Source organism: Biomphalaria glabrata, chromosome 16 (genome assembly GCF_947242115.1).
Source record: "Biomphalaria glabrata chromosome 16, xgBioGlab47.1, whole genome shotgun sequence".
Classification (NCBI taxonomy): Eukaryota; Metazoa; Mollusca; class Gastropoda; family Planorbidae; genus Biomphalaria; species Biomphalaria glabrata.
In genome coordinates this window covers 13,025,983-13,039,726 of record NC_074726.1, presented here as the reverse complement: position 1 = coordinate 13,039,726, position 13,744 = coordinate 13,025,983, and the positions used below count along the sequence as shown (strand labels likewise).

General features: G+C 36.7%; 1 protein-coding gene across 1 annotated transcript in view; it reads right to left on the bottom strand.

The window, feature by feature from the left end:
* Positions 1-666: 666 nt before the first annotated feature.
* Positions 667-13,744, bottom strand: part of LOC106050375 (BMP-binding endothelial regulator protein-like) — a 123,761-nt gene continuing 110,683 nt past the window's right edge. Inside the window, exons 9-14 of the mRNA XM_056014485.1 lie at positions 12,826-12,935; positions 11,572-11,712; positions 8,842-8,998; positions 7,297-7,960; positions 6,091-6,221; positions 667-4,210 (exon numbers count right to left, since the gene is read on the bottom strand). Coding sequence (XP_055870460.1) covers positions 4,203-4,210; positions 6,091-6,221; positions 7,297-7,960; positions 8,842-8,998; positions 11,572-11,712; positions 12,826-12,935 — 1,211 coding nt within the window. The 3' untranslated portion in view covers positions 667-4,202. The remainder of the gene's footprint in view (positions 4,211-6,090; positions 6,222-7,296; positions 7,961-8,841; positions 8,999-11,571; positions 11,713-12,825; positions 12,936-13,744) is intronic.

Sequence of the window (13,744 nt, the reverse complement as noted above, 5' to 3'; positions counted from 1 at the left end):
CCAAAATCTCGAAAACGCCCACTAGGGGGCGATATCGTCCCCGTTGAAGACCACTGGTATATATGATGATGATGGGAATATTGGTATATATGATGATGATGGGAATATTGGTATATATGATGATGATGATTTAGATGATGAAGAGGACAATAAAGTAGTTATATTTGATGAGGCGGATGACGATGCATAGGGGTAGAGGAGAATAGGGAAGAATAATGATGGTGATTAGAAGGAGTAAGACAATGAGGAGGAGGGGGAAGTTGATAAATGATAAAGCGGATAATGATGAGAAGAAATAAAATGATGATGAGGTCGATGATGTTTCTGTTAATTTGAATGAAAATGAAAAGTGAATTTGATTAGAAGTATGACAAAAACATACCATTACTTCCAAATGTATCCACATTATTGTTCTGTTTATGTAATACTTCATCTCGTCTCAATCAATGTATTCTAGCTTTATTTTGCTTTCTTTATTCAACACTTATTTTAGGATCTAACAAATAACAGTACCCATAAAGTTGCAAACAATAAGCTCTCTAATATTATATATTGTTCAATTAACACATATAATCTTCAAAGAGATTCCTTACCATGAACCATTAAAACAGGTTGATATGTAAACATGAAAAAAAAAAACAAGAAAATACCCACAATACAAAATCAATGTGTCATCTTTTAGACATGACAATGTCTCACAATTTTAATAAATAAAACATTGAATACAGTCTGTATCAAGATTTTGATATGTCTTTGCGAAGCCATCACGCCACTGTGTACAATAATTGAGGTAGTTTAATATGTAAAAAAAAGTCCTTACCATATACGACATAACAATGTCCCCTTCTCCGTGCTACTGGCCCAGTGTAAGCCCAAATCTAGAGCGACTATTAAAACAGCGACATCATTGCGACATGGTAAAAAGTAATGCAGCAGAAAAAACGTCACAAAATGTATGTATCCATGGTAACAGACACGCCCACTACTTGATTTTAACAAAAAATTAAATGACTCAATTGTACTTGGAAAAAAAAATTTAATATATTTCCTTCCCCCCCCCTTCCCCCACCCCCCAGTTTTCATATTGACTAAAAATGTATATTTCATAAAAAACAAATTAAATATATATATACAGATATAATAATAACGACATCCATTTCCGAATACCTGTCTTCCTAATTTAGGTCATTTACAGAGAGCTGATATTTTTATAAAAAGTTAGTAATTTTTAAGAATCTGTTAAACGCAGAACATCTTTGAAGATGTTCTTTTTGTTTTATAGAGCCAGTTAATGTTTGGGCGTATCTCTATTTACCAAAAAAACAAAAAAACTTCAAACAAACATAGAAATTTGTAATGAACATCACTGTAGTGTGTAGCCTACACACAAATGAAAAAACTGTATCTGATTGAAATATATAGTATAATATCTAAACGTGGACACTGTCTATGGTTTAGATCGTATAGATATATATTATTGTTTTTTTTTTCCTCTGTGAAAATTAAAGTTTTGGTGTAACTACAATATAGTTAGAGACAAAAAGAAAAATGTATAGTGTTTGTAAAGCCAGCATGTAATGGTTTTAATGTACGATCGTACCGATGAGTGAACTGATCAGAATCTTGTATTAAGACATTGTTCACCTTATAACAATTGTAATCAGATCAGCTCGACAAGAGCATTCAATAAATAAATAAATATGTCTCTTCATCTCCCGTCTCTATAACGGACATATGATATTCATGTAAAACTGAACTGGAAACACTCTGGCAATAAACAGCTGATTAAGATTTTCCACACAAAAAATACAAATTGGTAATTGTGCCCTTTTTAATAAAAAACAAACATAAAAAGGAATGTTAATATCGTACTTTATCTTAGTCATGAAGGCGCGGTGGCTAAGCGGTAAGGGTTCGAATCCAGGTGAACATTGGGATTTTTACTTTCGGGATCTTTGGGCGCCTCTGGGTCCACCCAGCGCAAATGGGTACCTGACAATAGGGTTTGGTCATTGTGCTGGCCACATAAATAGATGATCTTTACATCATATGCCCTATAGACCGCAAGGTCTGAAAGGGGAACTTTTACTTTATTATTGTAGTCATAGATTCAATACAAATATTGGAGAGCTTCATGATCACCTCTACAATGCCAAGGATACGCATTTGAACTTCAGTGTTACCAACTAAATAAAAAGCTATCACGTGACACTATCTCAACGCGTGGGAGTTGATCTTCTTATCCAATCTCCTTTATTCCCAGCTAGTTAGTGGCCTATTTGTTTTAAAACAAGATTTTAGTCATAGAGTGAAAGTCTAATGCTTCCTCCATAGTGAGATGATTCTGTACTACTCTACAAACAGAAGAGTCTAAAGATTTGGATTCTGCAGTGTTGAAAAGTGCACAAAACTTGGATATACCCACAGACCTATATATATATTATACCTAGACTGGACAACGGAAACAAATTCGTATACGATAATGATCAGATCACATACCTATATATATATAAGAGATGTCCATGTCCAGTCTAGGTCTAATATATGTCTGTGTGGATATACCTTTAAAAAAGATTTAGCGTATCATCCGTTCCTTTAGTGTACACACCAAAGAGTTCGTTAGTTCAAGTTATCCTGGCATGTAGGATCATCTCCAGACTGAAAATAAACTTTTTTCAATCAAACACAATACTGACCCCCCAAAAACAAGCAAAAAAAAAAAAAAAAGCAAAAAAAAAAAACCCCATAAATTAAGATTGAAAAATGAATGCAATAAAAAAATATTAATGCTCTCAATGGATCAGAAAACATTTTAGACAATAAATATTTTGTAAAGATTGTACAATTAAAGTGGGAGAAAAAGAAAGTATTCGTAATGACAACTTCTCCCAAGTCATTCTAGTTGAACATACAAATATTTACATCTAAAAAACAACATTTCTTAGACTAGCTTCAACTGTCACTGGCCATAAAGATTTGTTCACAGGTAGCAGTTTGATGTCAGTCAACAGAGTCTTCAGCATTTGACAATCTACTCAAACCTTTCACATGGTACTAGATCTACTGTGTATTTAAAGATAATATCATGAATGAATGCCATTTAATTTTATAAAAAGTTTCATAACTGGTCAATCCTTGATTAACAACAGGCCAGAAAAATATCTTCAATGTAGATTCTACAATGTTTCTACAGTCTTATCTGCTCTAGAAAAATATCTTCAATATTGACTCTACAATGTTTCTACAGTCTTATCTGCTCTAGAAAAATATCTTCAATGTAGATTCTACAATGTTTCTACAGTCTTATCTGCTCTAGAAAAATATCTTCAATGTTGACTCTACAATGTTTCTACAGTCTTATCTGCTCTAGAAAAATATCTTCAATGTAGATTCTACAATGTTTCTACAGTCTTATCTGCTCTAGAAAAATATCTTCCATGTAGATTCTACAATATTTCTACAGTCTTATCTGCTCTAGAAAAATATCTTCCATGTATATTCTACAATGTTTCTACAGTATTATCTGCTCTAGAAAAACATCTTCCATGTAGATTCTACAATATTTCTACAGTCTTATCTGCTCTAGAAAAATATCTTCCATGTTGACTCTACAATGTTTCTACAGTCTTATCTGCTCTAGAAAAATATCTTCCATGTAGATTCTACAATATTTCTACAGTGTTATCTGCTCTAGAAAAATATCTTCCATGTAGATTCTACAATATTTCTACAGTCTTATCTGCTCTAGAAAAATATCTTCCATGTAGATTCTACAATATTTCTACAGTCTTATCTGCTCTAGAAAAATATCTTCAATGTAGTTTCTACAATGTTTCTACAGTCTTATCTGCTCTAGAAAAATATCTTCAATATTGACTCTACAATATTTCTACAGTCTTATCTGCTCTAGAAAAATATCTTCAATGTAGTTTCTACAATGTTTCTACAGTCTTATCTGCTCTAGAAAAATATCTTCCATGTAGATTCTACAATATTTCTACAGTCTTATCTGCTCTAGAAAAATATCTTCAATGTTGACTCTACAATGTTTCTACAGTCTTATCTGCTTCAGCAAGCCAGACTAGTGGAGGAATCAAAGAAAAGAGTCTAATCTCTCCCATTTCCTGTTCTAACTCAGACATAAAAAGGCTTCAGCTCCTGTCTCTTTAGAGTCAACTCTTGAATCCTCTTTACTTTGTTTCTCAGCGATCTGAAATGAAAAGAAAATTGTAATCACTGTTGATGACGCAATTCTTCAGAAACAATAAGGCCTGGGTTAAACCAGTTGGCTTGATTAAATAAATATGCGTTTCTCTAACTGTGGTTCACATCTCCCTCGAGGAAGGGGAGAGGGCGACGTGCCAAAATGTGGTCCGTTTTTTTTATGACAATAAAATTTTAGCATTTGCATTTTAGTTATAAATCGATATTTTAGCAATAATCAAATAAATGACATGACCCATATTTAAAAAAAAAATTAAATTAAATGACGTAGTGAAAGCATAGAAGAATCTTTCACACTGTTTTTTTTTTTTGCGAGAGGTAAAAGATCGAGTAAAAGAGCTCTTTTGAACCTGAAGAAAATAGGCCAGCTTCAGGGCATCTTGCTGAATACAAGGATATCTTACAATGACTAAGCTCATCACAAACGTCATGGATAACTAGCCCGAACATCTCACACTTCAGCAACGGCCCATACAACTCTTTTTATTTAACTTTATTTGACATGCACCCTTCTTACTATGGGGTAGGGGCGGGGTGGCTCAGTGGTTAAGCTCTCGGCTTCTGAACCAGGGGTCCTTGGTTCGAATCTCGGTGAAGACTGTGATTTTGAATTTCGTTATTTTTAGGGCGGCTGAGTCCACCCAACTCTAATGGGTGCCTGACTTTAGTTGGGGAAAGTAAAGGTGGTTGGTCGTTGTGCTGGCCACATCTTATCTTATCTTATATAATACAAACGTTGCTTCAAAAAAGAAATCACAAGTCACCCTGATCGTTAACCGTTGGCCAAAGAAACAGATGACCTTGATATCATCTCCCCCACAGATCGCAAGGTCTGGAAGGGGAACATTTCTTTACTTTACTTATTGCTAGGAGAAAGAGTGCGTTGTAGACGCCAGGAGAAATAATTTCTGTATCTCAGAATGCCGAGACACGCTGACTTGGATGATTGTATTATCAGCTAAGTTCAGATGTTGAAATGATGTGCATATGTTGGTCAATTAATGTTATTTAGTATACAACAACACTCTGCTATTAATAATGGACATATTATCTCTTTCTCTGTGAAAGTTGAACATAAATGTGTTCCAAATCTTTTATTAACTCTGTCTGCAAGATACAAATTTTGTACACGTTGTTTCTCCCATTCTGGGCAATTATTTGTAGTCCATGAATAGTACATGAATCAATTAAAGAATTAACCAATTAGTTAATCAAGTAGTAGTAATTTATAAATTTTGATTTATGTAGAAAAAGCTAGTTGTTATATTTTTTTCTAGCTGCATTGAGATATATGTCAGACATTTTGCGGCTATTTCCCTTTAGATAAGCTTTTATGTTAAAATATTTTCTAAAATATTTGCTGGTGTGAATATTAGTAAAGATCGCGTAGCTTGTGTTTAAGGTTTGGGAGGTATCCCAATTAAGACTATAATCAAGAGTTAAAACAATTCCTTAGATATAGAGCCCCACTAAATATTTAGGTCAGTGGTGTACAACTTTTGTCGGTCGAGTGGCACTAAAACTTTTCCGACTCGTTACTGAACGCGTGAGCACAAAACTTCAACGTCCCCGAACTTCTGCGGTTTCTATATGCACCGTTGGTGGACGTTTCGGGGCTCGGAGAGCACCGCTTTATGGGCCGAATGTAGTCCGCAGGTCGTGGGTTGGCCATCATTGATTTAGGTTGTTGGGTCAAACCAAATATCGTCGTCATGAGGCTGGGTATTTTTTACCCATAGGAATGATTTTGATTTTTAAAATGATAAAAAGTAGTCATAGTCAGGTTAAAATTAATTACTATAGATTTGAAATACCTACCCACTCCCCTTCTTTGAATCGAAGACCATAAAGACATGACAAACTCACCTAGACAGCTACTGGGCTTGTACCATTTAACATCGAGACCTGCTCTGGTACATTGGCTTACGTAGGCTAAGATAGCCTCACAGGCACAGTTGCGTCCATGTGGGCAGTCACACATGTCTGTAATACAGGAGCTGAAAGATGGACAGACGATGACATTGAACTGGGCTGTTTACTACATTCTTAAAAGTTCATTTAAAATACCTTTCAGTGAAAAGGTAAAAGCTTATAAAAAAGAAAGACACAAAGATAGAGACGCATTTCTTAGTCCTTATACTAGAACCAATTCATACAAGTACTCCTTCTTCCCTAGAGCCATTAGAGAATGGAATAGGTTGCCTGAATCAGCCAGGAAAACCAACAACGTAGCAGAGGTTTAAGTCATTGATTAACATACATGACTAGATTGACACATGAAATGCCCAGGACGTAATTGTCTTCTTTTTGGAAGTAACGCCTGGTCGAGAGGCTAACTGCGCTTGAACTTGGCTACCTAGAAGGGGGCTTGAGGTTTGACACCCGACTCGGGCAGAGTTGCGTTTACTGAGTGCCTAAAGGCAGCACGGAAAACAAACTCCTAGATACCCCTCCCTCCTACTGGTCCACAAATGAGATTGGACCAAAGCGCTCTGAGCACACTATAAGCATGAAAGTAGCGCTATATAAAAATTATAATAAATAATAATAATAATATATATGATAAGATAAGAATTATTAGCGATATCGAGTCTCTAGAGACGAGGAGGTTTAGTGTGATAAGACAGAGTCGAAATCTTTATTAAACTCAAGGAAATAACACTTTCTTCTCTTAGCACTTGAAAGGGGCATGTCTCGCCAAGATGTAATGAAATAGTAACTTATAGACATAAACTCAAGGAAATAACACTTTCTTCTCTTAGCACTTGCATGGGGCATGTCTCACCAAGATGTAATGAAATAGTAACTTATAGACATAAACTCAAGGAAATAACACTTTCTTCTCTTAGCACTTGCATGGGGCATGTCTCACCAAGATGTAATGAAATATTAACTTATAGACATAAACTCAAGGAAATAACACTTTCTTCTCTTAGCACTTGAATGGGGCATGACAAATTAAACGAGCCAGTCTACTGGTGTCTCACCAAGATGTAAGGAAATAGTAACTTATAGACAATGAACGTATTGTTTAAACTATAGGCATATGATTATAGTGGGTTTTGTTTTCACCTGACATAAACGTTCACATCCACTTTAGCTCTGCACTTAGCGAATGGGTGACTGTAAAATATTTTGCAGTCTTGCTGCGCTCGAAGGCGGGCTGTTGAGTTCATCTCGCACGGGGCCTTGACCAGCTTATCCGATTCGATGTGGCACGCGCTCTTGCTGCCGACCCTCCAAGTGTGGCCGAACTGCTGACCACTCATATACATCGTGCCGTCCTTGCCCAGCAGGTCATCGGTCTTGATACCGTTGTAATTCCCGCACAGTCCGCACATCCGCTGCTTGTACTTGGTGCTGACAGTCACTTCCAGGAAGCTGTCACCGTCCCAGGTCACCTCCACCCCGATGGTGGATTTCATCTTCACCAGAGAGCCTTCCTTGAAGATGGAGAACTTCCCGGGGGAAACAAACGGAAGTCGGGCTCGGACCTTGTCCACTTTCACCACCGAATTCTGTAACATGGAGACGCGATGGTTGAATAGGAACACCACCAGCATCTGGGTCCAGGCGTATCCAGAAGAGAAGCGGACGGCGTTCTTTACCTTGACCAAAAAGCTGTTGCTGACACAGTCGTGGGCAAGGATGTATTTGCAGGTTCCCTGGAAGCTGTACATCAGTCCGTCGAACGTTCTGTAGTGAGGATCTCCAAAGACGGAGCACACAGCATCATCTGAAGAAGGAAACACAAAACTTTAATAGTTCATTCAATTCAATTCAGAAGGTCAGAGCTAGGTAGAGAGAGAAAGGGCGGAGGAGGTATAACTACAGGAAGAGGAAGGAAACTAATTCGCTATAAAACTGTCTTAAAAAGTAATTTTTAAAGAAGTGAAACACTTTATCTCACTCAAGTAAACGAATGAAAGACAATAGAGAAATAAGACCAGATTAAAATTCATTTCTTTTTTTTTTAATCTTTGGCGCCTGAAAGTTCAATAATATATATATATATATATAAAATAAAATAAAATAAAATAAAATAAAATAAAATATAATATAATATAATATAATATAATATAATATAATATAATATAATATAATATAATATAATATAATATAATATAATATAATATAATATATATTGCTATACTGTCTGTAGAAAGTCTTTTATACGAAATGTCAAATATCCGGAATGTCTTTTATTTTCGTAAAGCTCTTTGTATATTGTACTACAAATTTTGTTTACACATGTTCCGGAAGCTAGAAATATGGAGATATCGGAGCATCACCTGAGAATGCCGACCATGTCCCTTCAAAGCTACATACTCTCTCGAAAGACCTGAACAAGACACTGATTTGGAAACTACTGCTCAGTTCATCACAGACTATTTGTCTGAACACTCCAACGTATACATGAGAACCAAGAAGTCTCCATTTGTTTCTGAGAACTCTTTTACTCGTAAAGTTACAAGCCAACACAGAATACAATGAACATATAAAACTATATCATGTTATAGAGCAAGTAATATCTAATAAATATATACGCTTTGCTAAATATATACGCTTTGCTTTCCAATGTTCAAAGATTACGACAGATCATGTTGAGCTACTAACGTTCTATACACCGAGGGCAACATTCTCTCTCCGTCAGAAGAAGTCTATAGCCTTGGGGACACCAGAGTGAGTTGGTGCATTTCTCTCTTTGGCAGTACGTCACACCATCAACACACGAACATCTGGTACATACGTTAGGCCGCCATTCTTCTTTGTGCTGAAAATAGAACAAGGGACACAACTTGTTAAATACAACACTCCATCTAAAGACACATTTGATGTTCCTATCAAGACGTAAAGTTTGTCAGGAGTAGTTAAAATCATTCATTTCGGAGTTCAACAAATTAAGCTGAAAAGTGTGGCTAGAGCAATGAACAAATAGTAATCATAAAATGCTATCAATAAACAATTAGCAATTACAAAATGCTATCTTGGATCAGGACATTGACCTCGATTGAGACATTTGGAATTCGTAATATAATTTCTACCTCCATATAACAATATCTGGCCCCTACATTCATATATAAATGAATCCACGAGTTTCATAAAAGCAAGATATTTAGAAACTAAATTTCTTTAGATGAAATTCAGTTACTGGAACTATTGTTGACCTTATTTAGTAGATAAAAGACTAAGTTCATCTTGATCTCCTGGAAATGAAAGCCTAGCCTTTAGCTGTGGTCAGAATTTTATCGCCCAGACAGCAGTAGCCCCATCTCCCCGCAGCAGATGTGTCCAAAGGAAGTGTAATTACCCAATACAGTTTAGGAGTAGATGCTCTGCCAGGGTGTAGAACTGTGTGTTGCAAGCTGCCTAAGGCTCCTGCTTTTTCCTCAGGTTTAAGTCTGGAAGGCTTTACCCTGTTTAGAAAACCTCCTCAAGGCAGAGGAGATTTGAATTCAGATTTTTTTCTTTCTACTTGCTGGAATTGTAATTGTCATGACATCGTTTGAAGAGATAGACTTGTATCAACTCACTTCATCTGACTCAGAGGTGCCAATATTATAAATCAAACATAACTAAGATAAGATAAATAAAATAACACAGTGTAGATACTATGCATAATCTTCTTGAGTTTAATTCTTTTAAACCCCAACTTCAAACAATAAATACAGACGAAATACAATTTATCTACAGGATACAATAATATGAGCAATGATCAAAAGAAACTAAGCAACTATTTACTTTGCACATCTAGCTCCCACTCTCTAACACTAACTGACCCTAACTGACCCTAACTGCCACTGTCCGAAAACTTCAATTGCATTTGTTAGAATCTCGCCCCCACACCCTACCAAAAAATCTAAAACCTTCCTCCCAGAATATGGCATCCAGTGTACATCTCTGCATTAGCCTACACCAAACCACTCAGTTTTTAGCTCATGGATATCGGGTTTCCAACGCATTTCAATTGGAGGCATATGCACCAGCATAGTATTAACCACAGTCGTTGGGTTGTAGCCCCAGGCAGCTGGTCCAACTAATCCGTTGTAGGCGTATTATTGTATTAATTCCAAACTTGAACAAAAAAAATTGAACAAACTTCTGTTTAGACACAAATGAAATGAACTTTTAACACAAAGCTTATATCGTCTTCGTCTGTCGGTCTGATACAAAGTCTGTACACGTTATTTCTTCCACACCCAATCTCGGATCAAGCTAATATTTTGCACACTTATTTCTTGTACCTAACAAAACAAGAATCAATAAGAATAATTAACGGGTTAGTTAATTAACTATTGGTAATTACTTATTTTGTTTAGTATTTTGAACAAGGGAAAGAAATTGTACTTGGCTAATGTGCTGGTGTGAGCTACGTTCACTCCTATTGATAACCTCAACTGCGATGGCTTTGTGCTTACATCAGAATCCGTTCAGCCAATAGAAACAAATTATCCGCCAAGGTCGTACTCAGGTTACATTTTAGGCTTTATTCTGCCAATAGAAACACTGAGTGGAGCTGAAAGTACTTTTTATCAAGTATATGGCTCCTTTTGTCTCGAAAGGCAATGGATGCGCCCAAATGAGTCATTGGTTTTGGTTTAATCTTGAGACGGGGCAGAATCTGGTGTGGCTAATCAAGCCAATTCTAGAGCGGCAGACTTTGCCACAATTCATACATGTGTATGCCTCTGATTCAGGGCTAGCGGACAGGGCAGCTTTCTTTTTTTCCCTCTTGATTAAGGCCGCTTCAATTCTTTTGCTCTCAGCGAGGGTTGTCCCAGCACGCACAGTCTGTCTCCATGCACTCCTGTAATTGGCTATGTTTTCCCACACATTATCGCTTATGCCTGTGGCTCTCATGTGTCGCTTGCAGACATCTCTATATGTTAGTCTTGGGCGGCCCTTGGGTCTGACTCCTTCCACAAGCTCAGCATATAAGATATCTTTCGGGATTCTACCATCTGGCATGCGGGTGACATGTCCGAGTCATTTGAATTTGAAAGAAGATTTCAATCGCCTTAATGAAATACAGTTCACCAAATGTAATCTCAGAATTAGTGCATCGTTTGCATCTTCCTATAGGTTTATATGATAGCAGCTTAAGAATGAATAATGAAAATTTTAAAAGACTGTCTATAAATGGATTGAAAGATGAGCATTTTTAGTTCGCTTTTAAGAATAACTAAGTTTTAAATTTGAACCAAATTAATTAAATCTAAAAAAAAATACATTTCTATTTATTTACATTAAATTTTTTTTTTTAATATTTGGGCGCCAAAATATTTTTTATATTTTTTTTGGGCCCGCTCCTACCAAAGTTAGTCCATCACTGTACTAGACAATTACCTTGTATCCATTGCCTTCAAACAGACAGTCTCTCTTTTCTTTGCACTGTTTGCAGCAGTCAGTGTTATTCATTGGGACTTGTTCTTCCACTGGGCAGTCTAAAGGAGGGCAGATCAGTTTATCACATATGGCTGTGCCTTTCTGAAAGGGAAAACATGAATCACAGCAAGAAAACAAAAGTATGGGAATAACTTTCAAATCACATTTAGCGGCAGCAGTATTGTTTTTTTGTGTTATCTGTCGGTCCGGTTATCAATTTGTACGTCTGTCTGTTGTTACGTTTAGATATCGCAAACTAAAAGCGCGCTGGAAATTGGGATTTACCATCATCCTTGTCCTGCTTAAAATCTTGTGCAATGGCAACTTTTGACTTCAAAGCGAATATGCATACACCATTTCTAAACCAATATGAATACATCTTATAAAGAGGTTTAGAGCAATTCATTCGACTGCCATACTAGAATTAAGACAAATTCTAAAGTGCTTCTAGAATTACCAGTCGGAAAGTAATTATTTAATGTTCACTAATTTGAAGGCTACGATCGTTTGAACCTCAAACGGGTAGTTACTGTCTTATATCAATGTGATCCCTTATTGAACATGTATTGTGATATTTCTACTAAACTTTTTTTTTACAAATTTATAAATGGGGTTTCACTGAGAAAAAAAGTATCGCCCAGGCAGAAATAATATGAACCGATCCTAATTTGCCATCTAGACCACCAGAATCCACTAGATGTTACCACTAATTCCGCCTTTGAATATTAAAAACAAATTTCCGTTGTTAATCTAATTGTTCTTAGGATGGAAAGTTTGATGTCCCTCACAGTGCGACCTGCACCACCCGTACATCGCAAGCAACGCCCTTGTGTAGAATGAGGCATGATTAATAATCAAGGCGTGTCTCCGAGCTCGAAAATTAAGGAAAAGTGCAGATCATTTCACGTGCAACGCAGACCCAGCAGTGACCTACATACTTTGCCACATCTAACGCAAAGTTGACTGGTTCTAGACCACATTTAAGTAATTGAACATCGTATTACGCTTTTTAAAATTTCCGCTACGTCGATCTACACAAAATAAAATGCTGGCATCTATTCCATCCTATTAAAACAGTGGATTTGTTTGAATTTTCAGCCTTTGACGAGACTTTATTATGTTCTATAACATGCTTCTGCTGAAACACAAGTTGGATTCCTTCTAAAAACTAGATTTGATTACATTCATTCTACAAGTGACTTGATCAACACAAACCTTTCTACAGACACACTGAGTGCAAGGTTCAGGAGAGAACTTTTCATTTTCCTCATACACATAGTCTTTAAAGAAACATCCTTTTGTTGGCACAAAGATCTCACGACTACCTAAAAAGAGATTTTTCAATTTAAAAACAAATATACAATGCAAAATGGCTACAGTTATAATATAAACCTAAACTAGTTCTGTTACCGTAAGATTTCTATTGCCCTAAGCATTAACAACCTAATTAGCAACACCTAAAAAATCTTTCTGATGCATGTGTCCCAAATAGCATCAGTCAACTCCATGTGTGGATCAAATATTGGGTCTTGAAGAGCTGTTGTCACTGACAGGGCAAGGGGCAAAGGCAAGCAACTGCCGCAGAAACTAGTAAGCTTCGGGCAGTAAGGACCTAGCTTGGCTATATACCTAGGAGATGGAAAGGTCTATACCCAAACATGGAGATAGCATCTTGAGTCAACCCTTAGGAAAAATAAAAAAAAAAACGGTGACCCTGAGGCAGTTCTACAAACAGTGCTACACCCTGACAAAACCTGTCACGCCGCTGATCACAAACTATATCAGCAGTTGCCGTTCCTTTGGATAGATCAGCTACGTGAATTGAAAAAGGAGGGGGGGGTGCTATGTGGGCAACATCGTTCTGACCATAACCTTTTAGTTCATTTAAGAAGTCATCCATGGTCGCTTTGCGACTGATGGCGGTCATAAACAGCCAAGCGACGTACAATTGCTCCAATACAACTGGGAGACTTACATTGAAACACTCGCTGATTTGAGACCAATGCCGCAAGCTAGAGAAAGGTTTAGGCCATGGTAACCCAATATCTACATTGAGTGGCCAATGAGTAGACAAGTGGACAATGAGAGGACAATAAATGTCAATGTGATGAAGTGTCAGTCTGTAATTTCGACT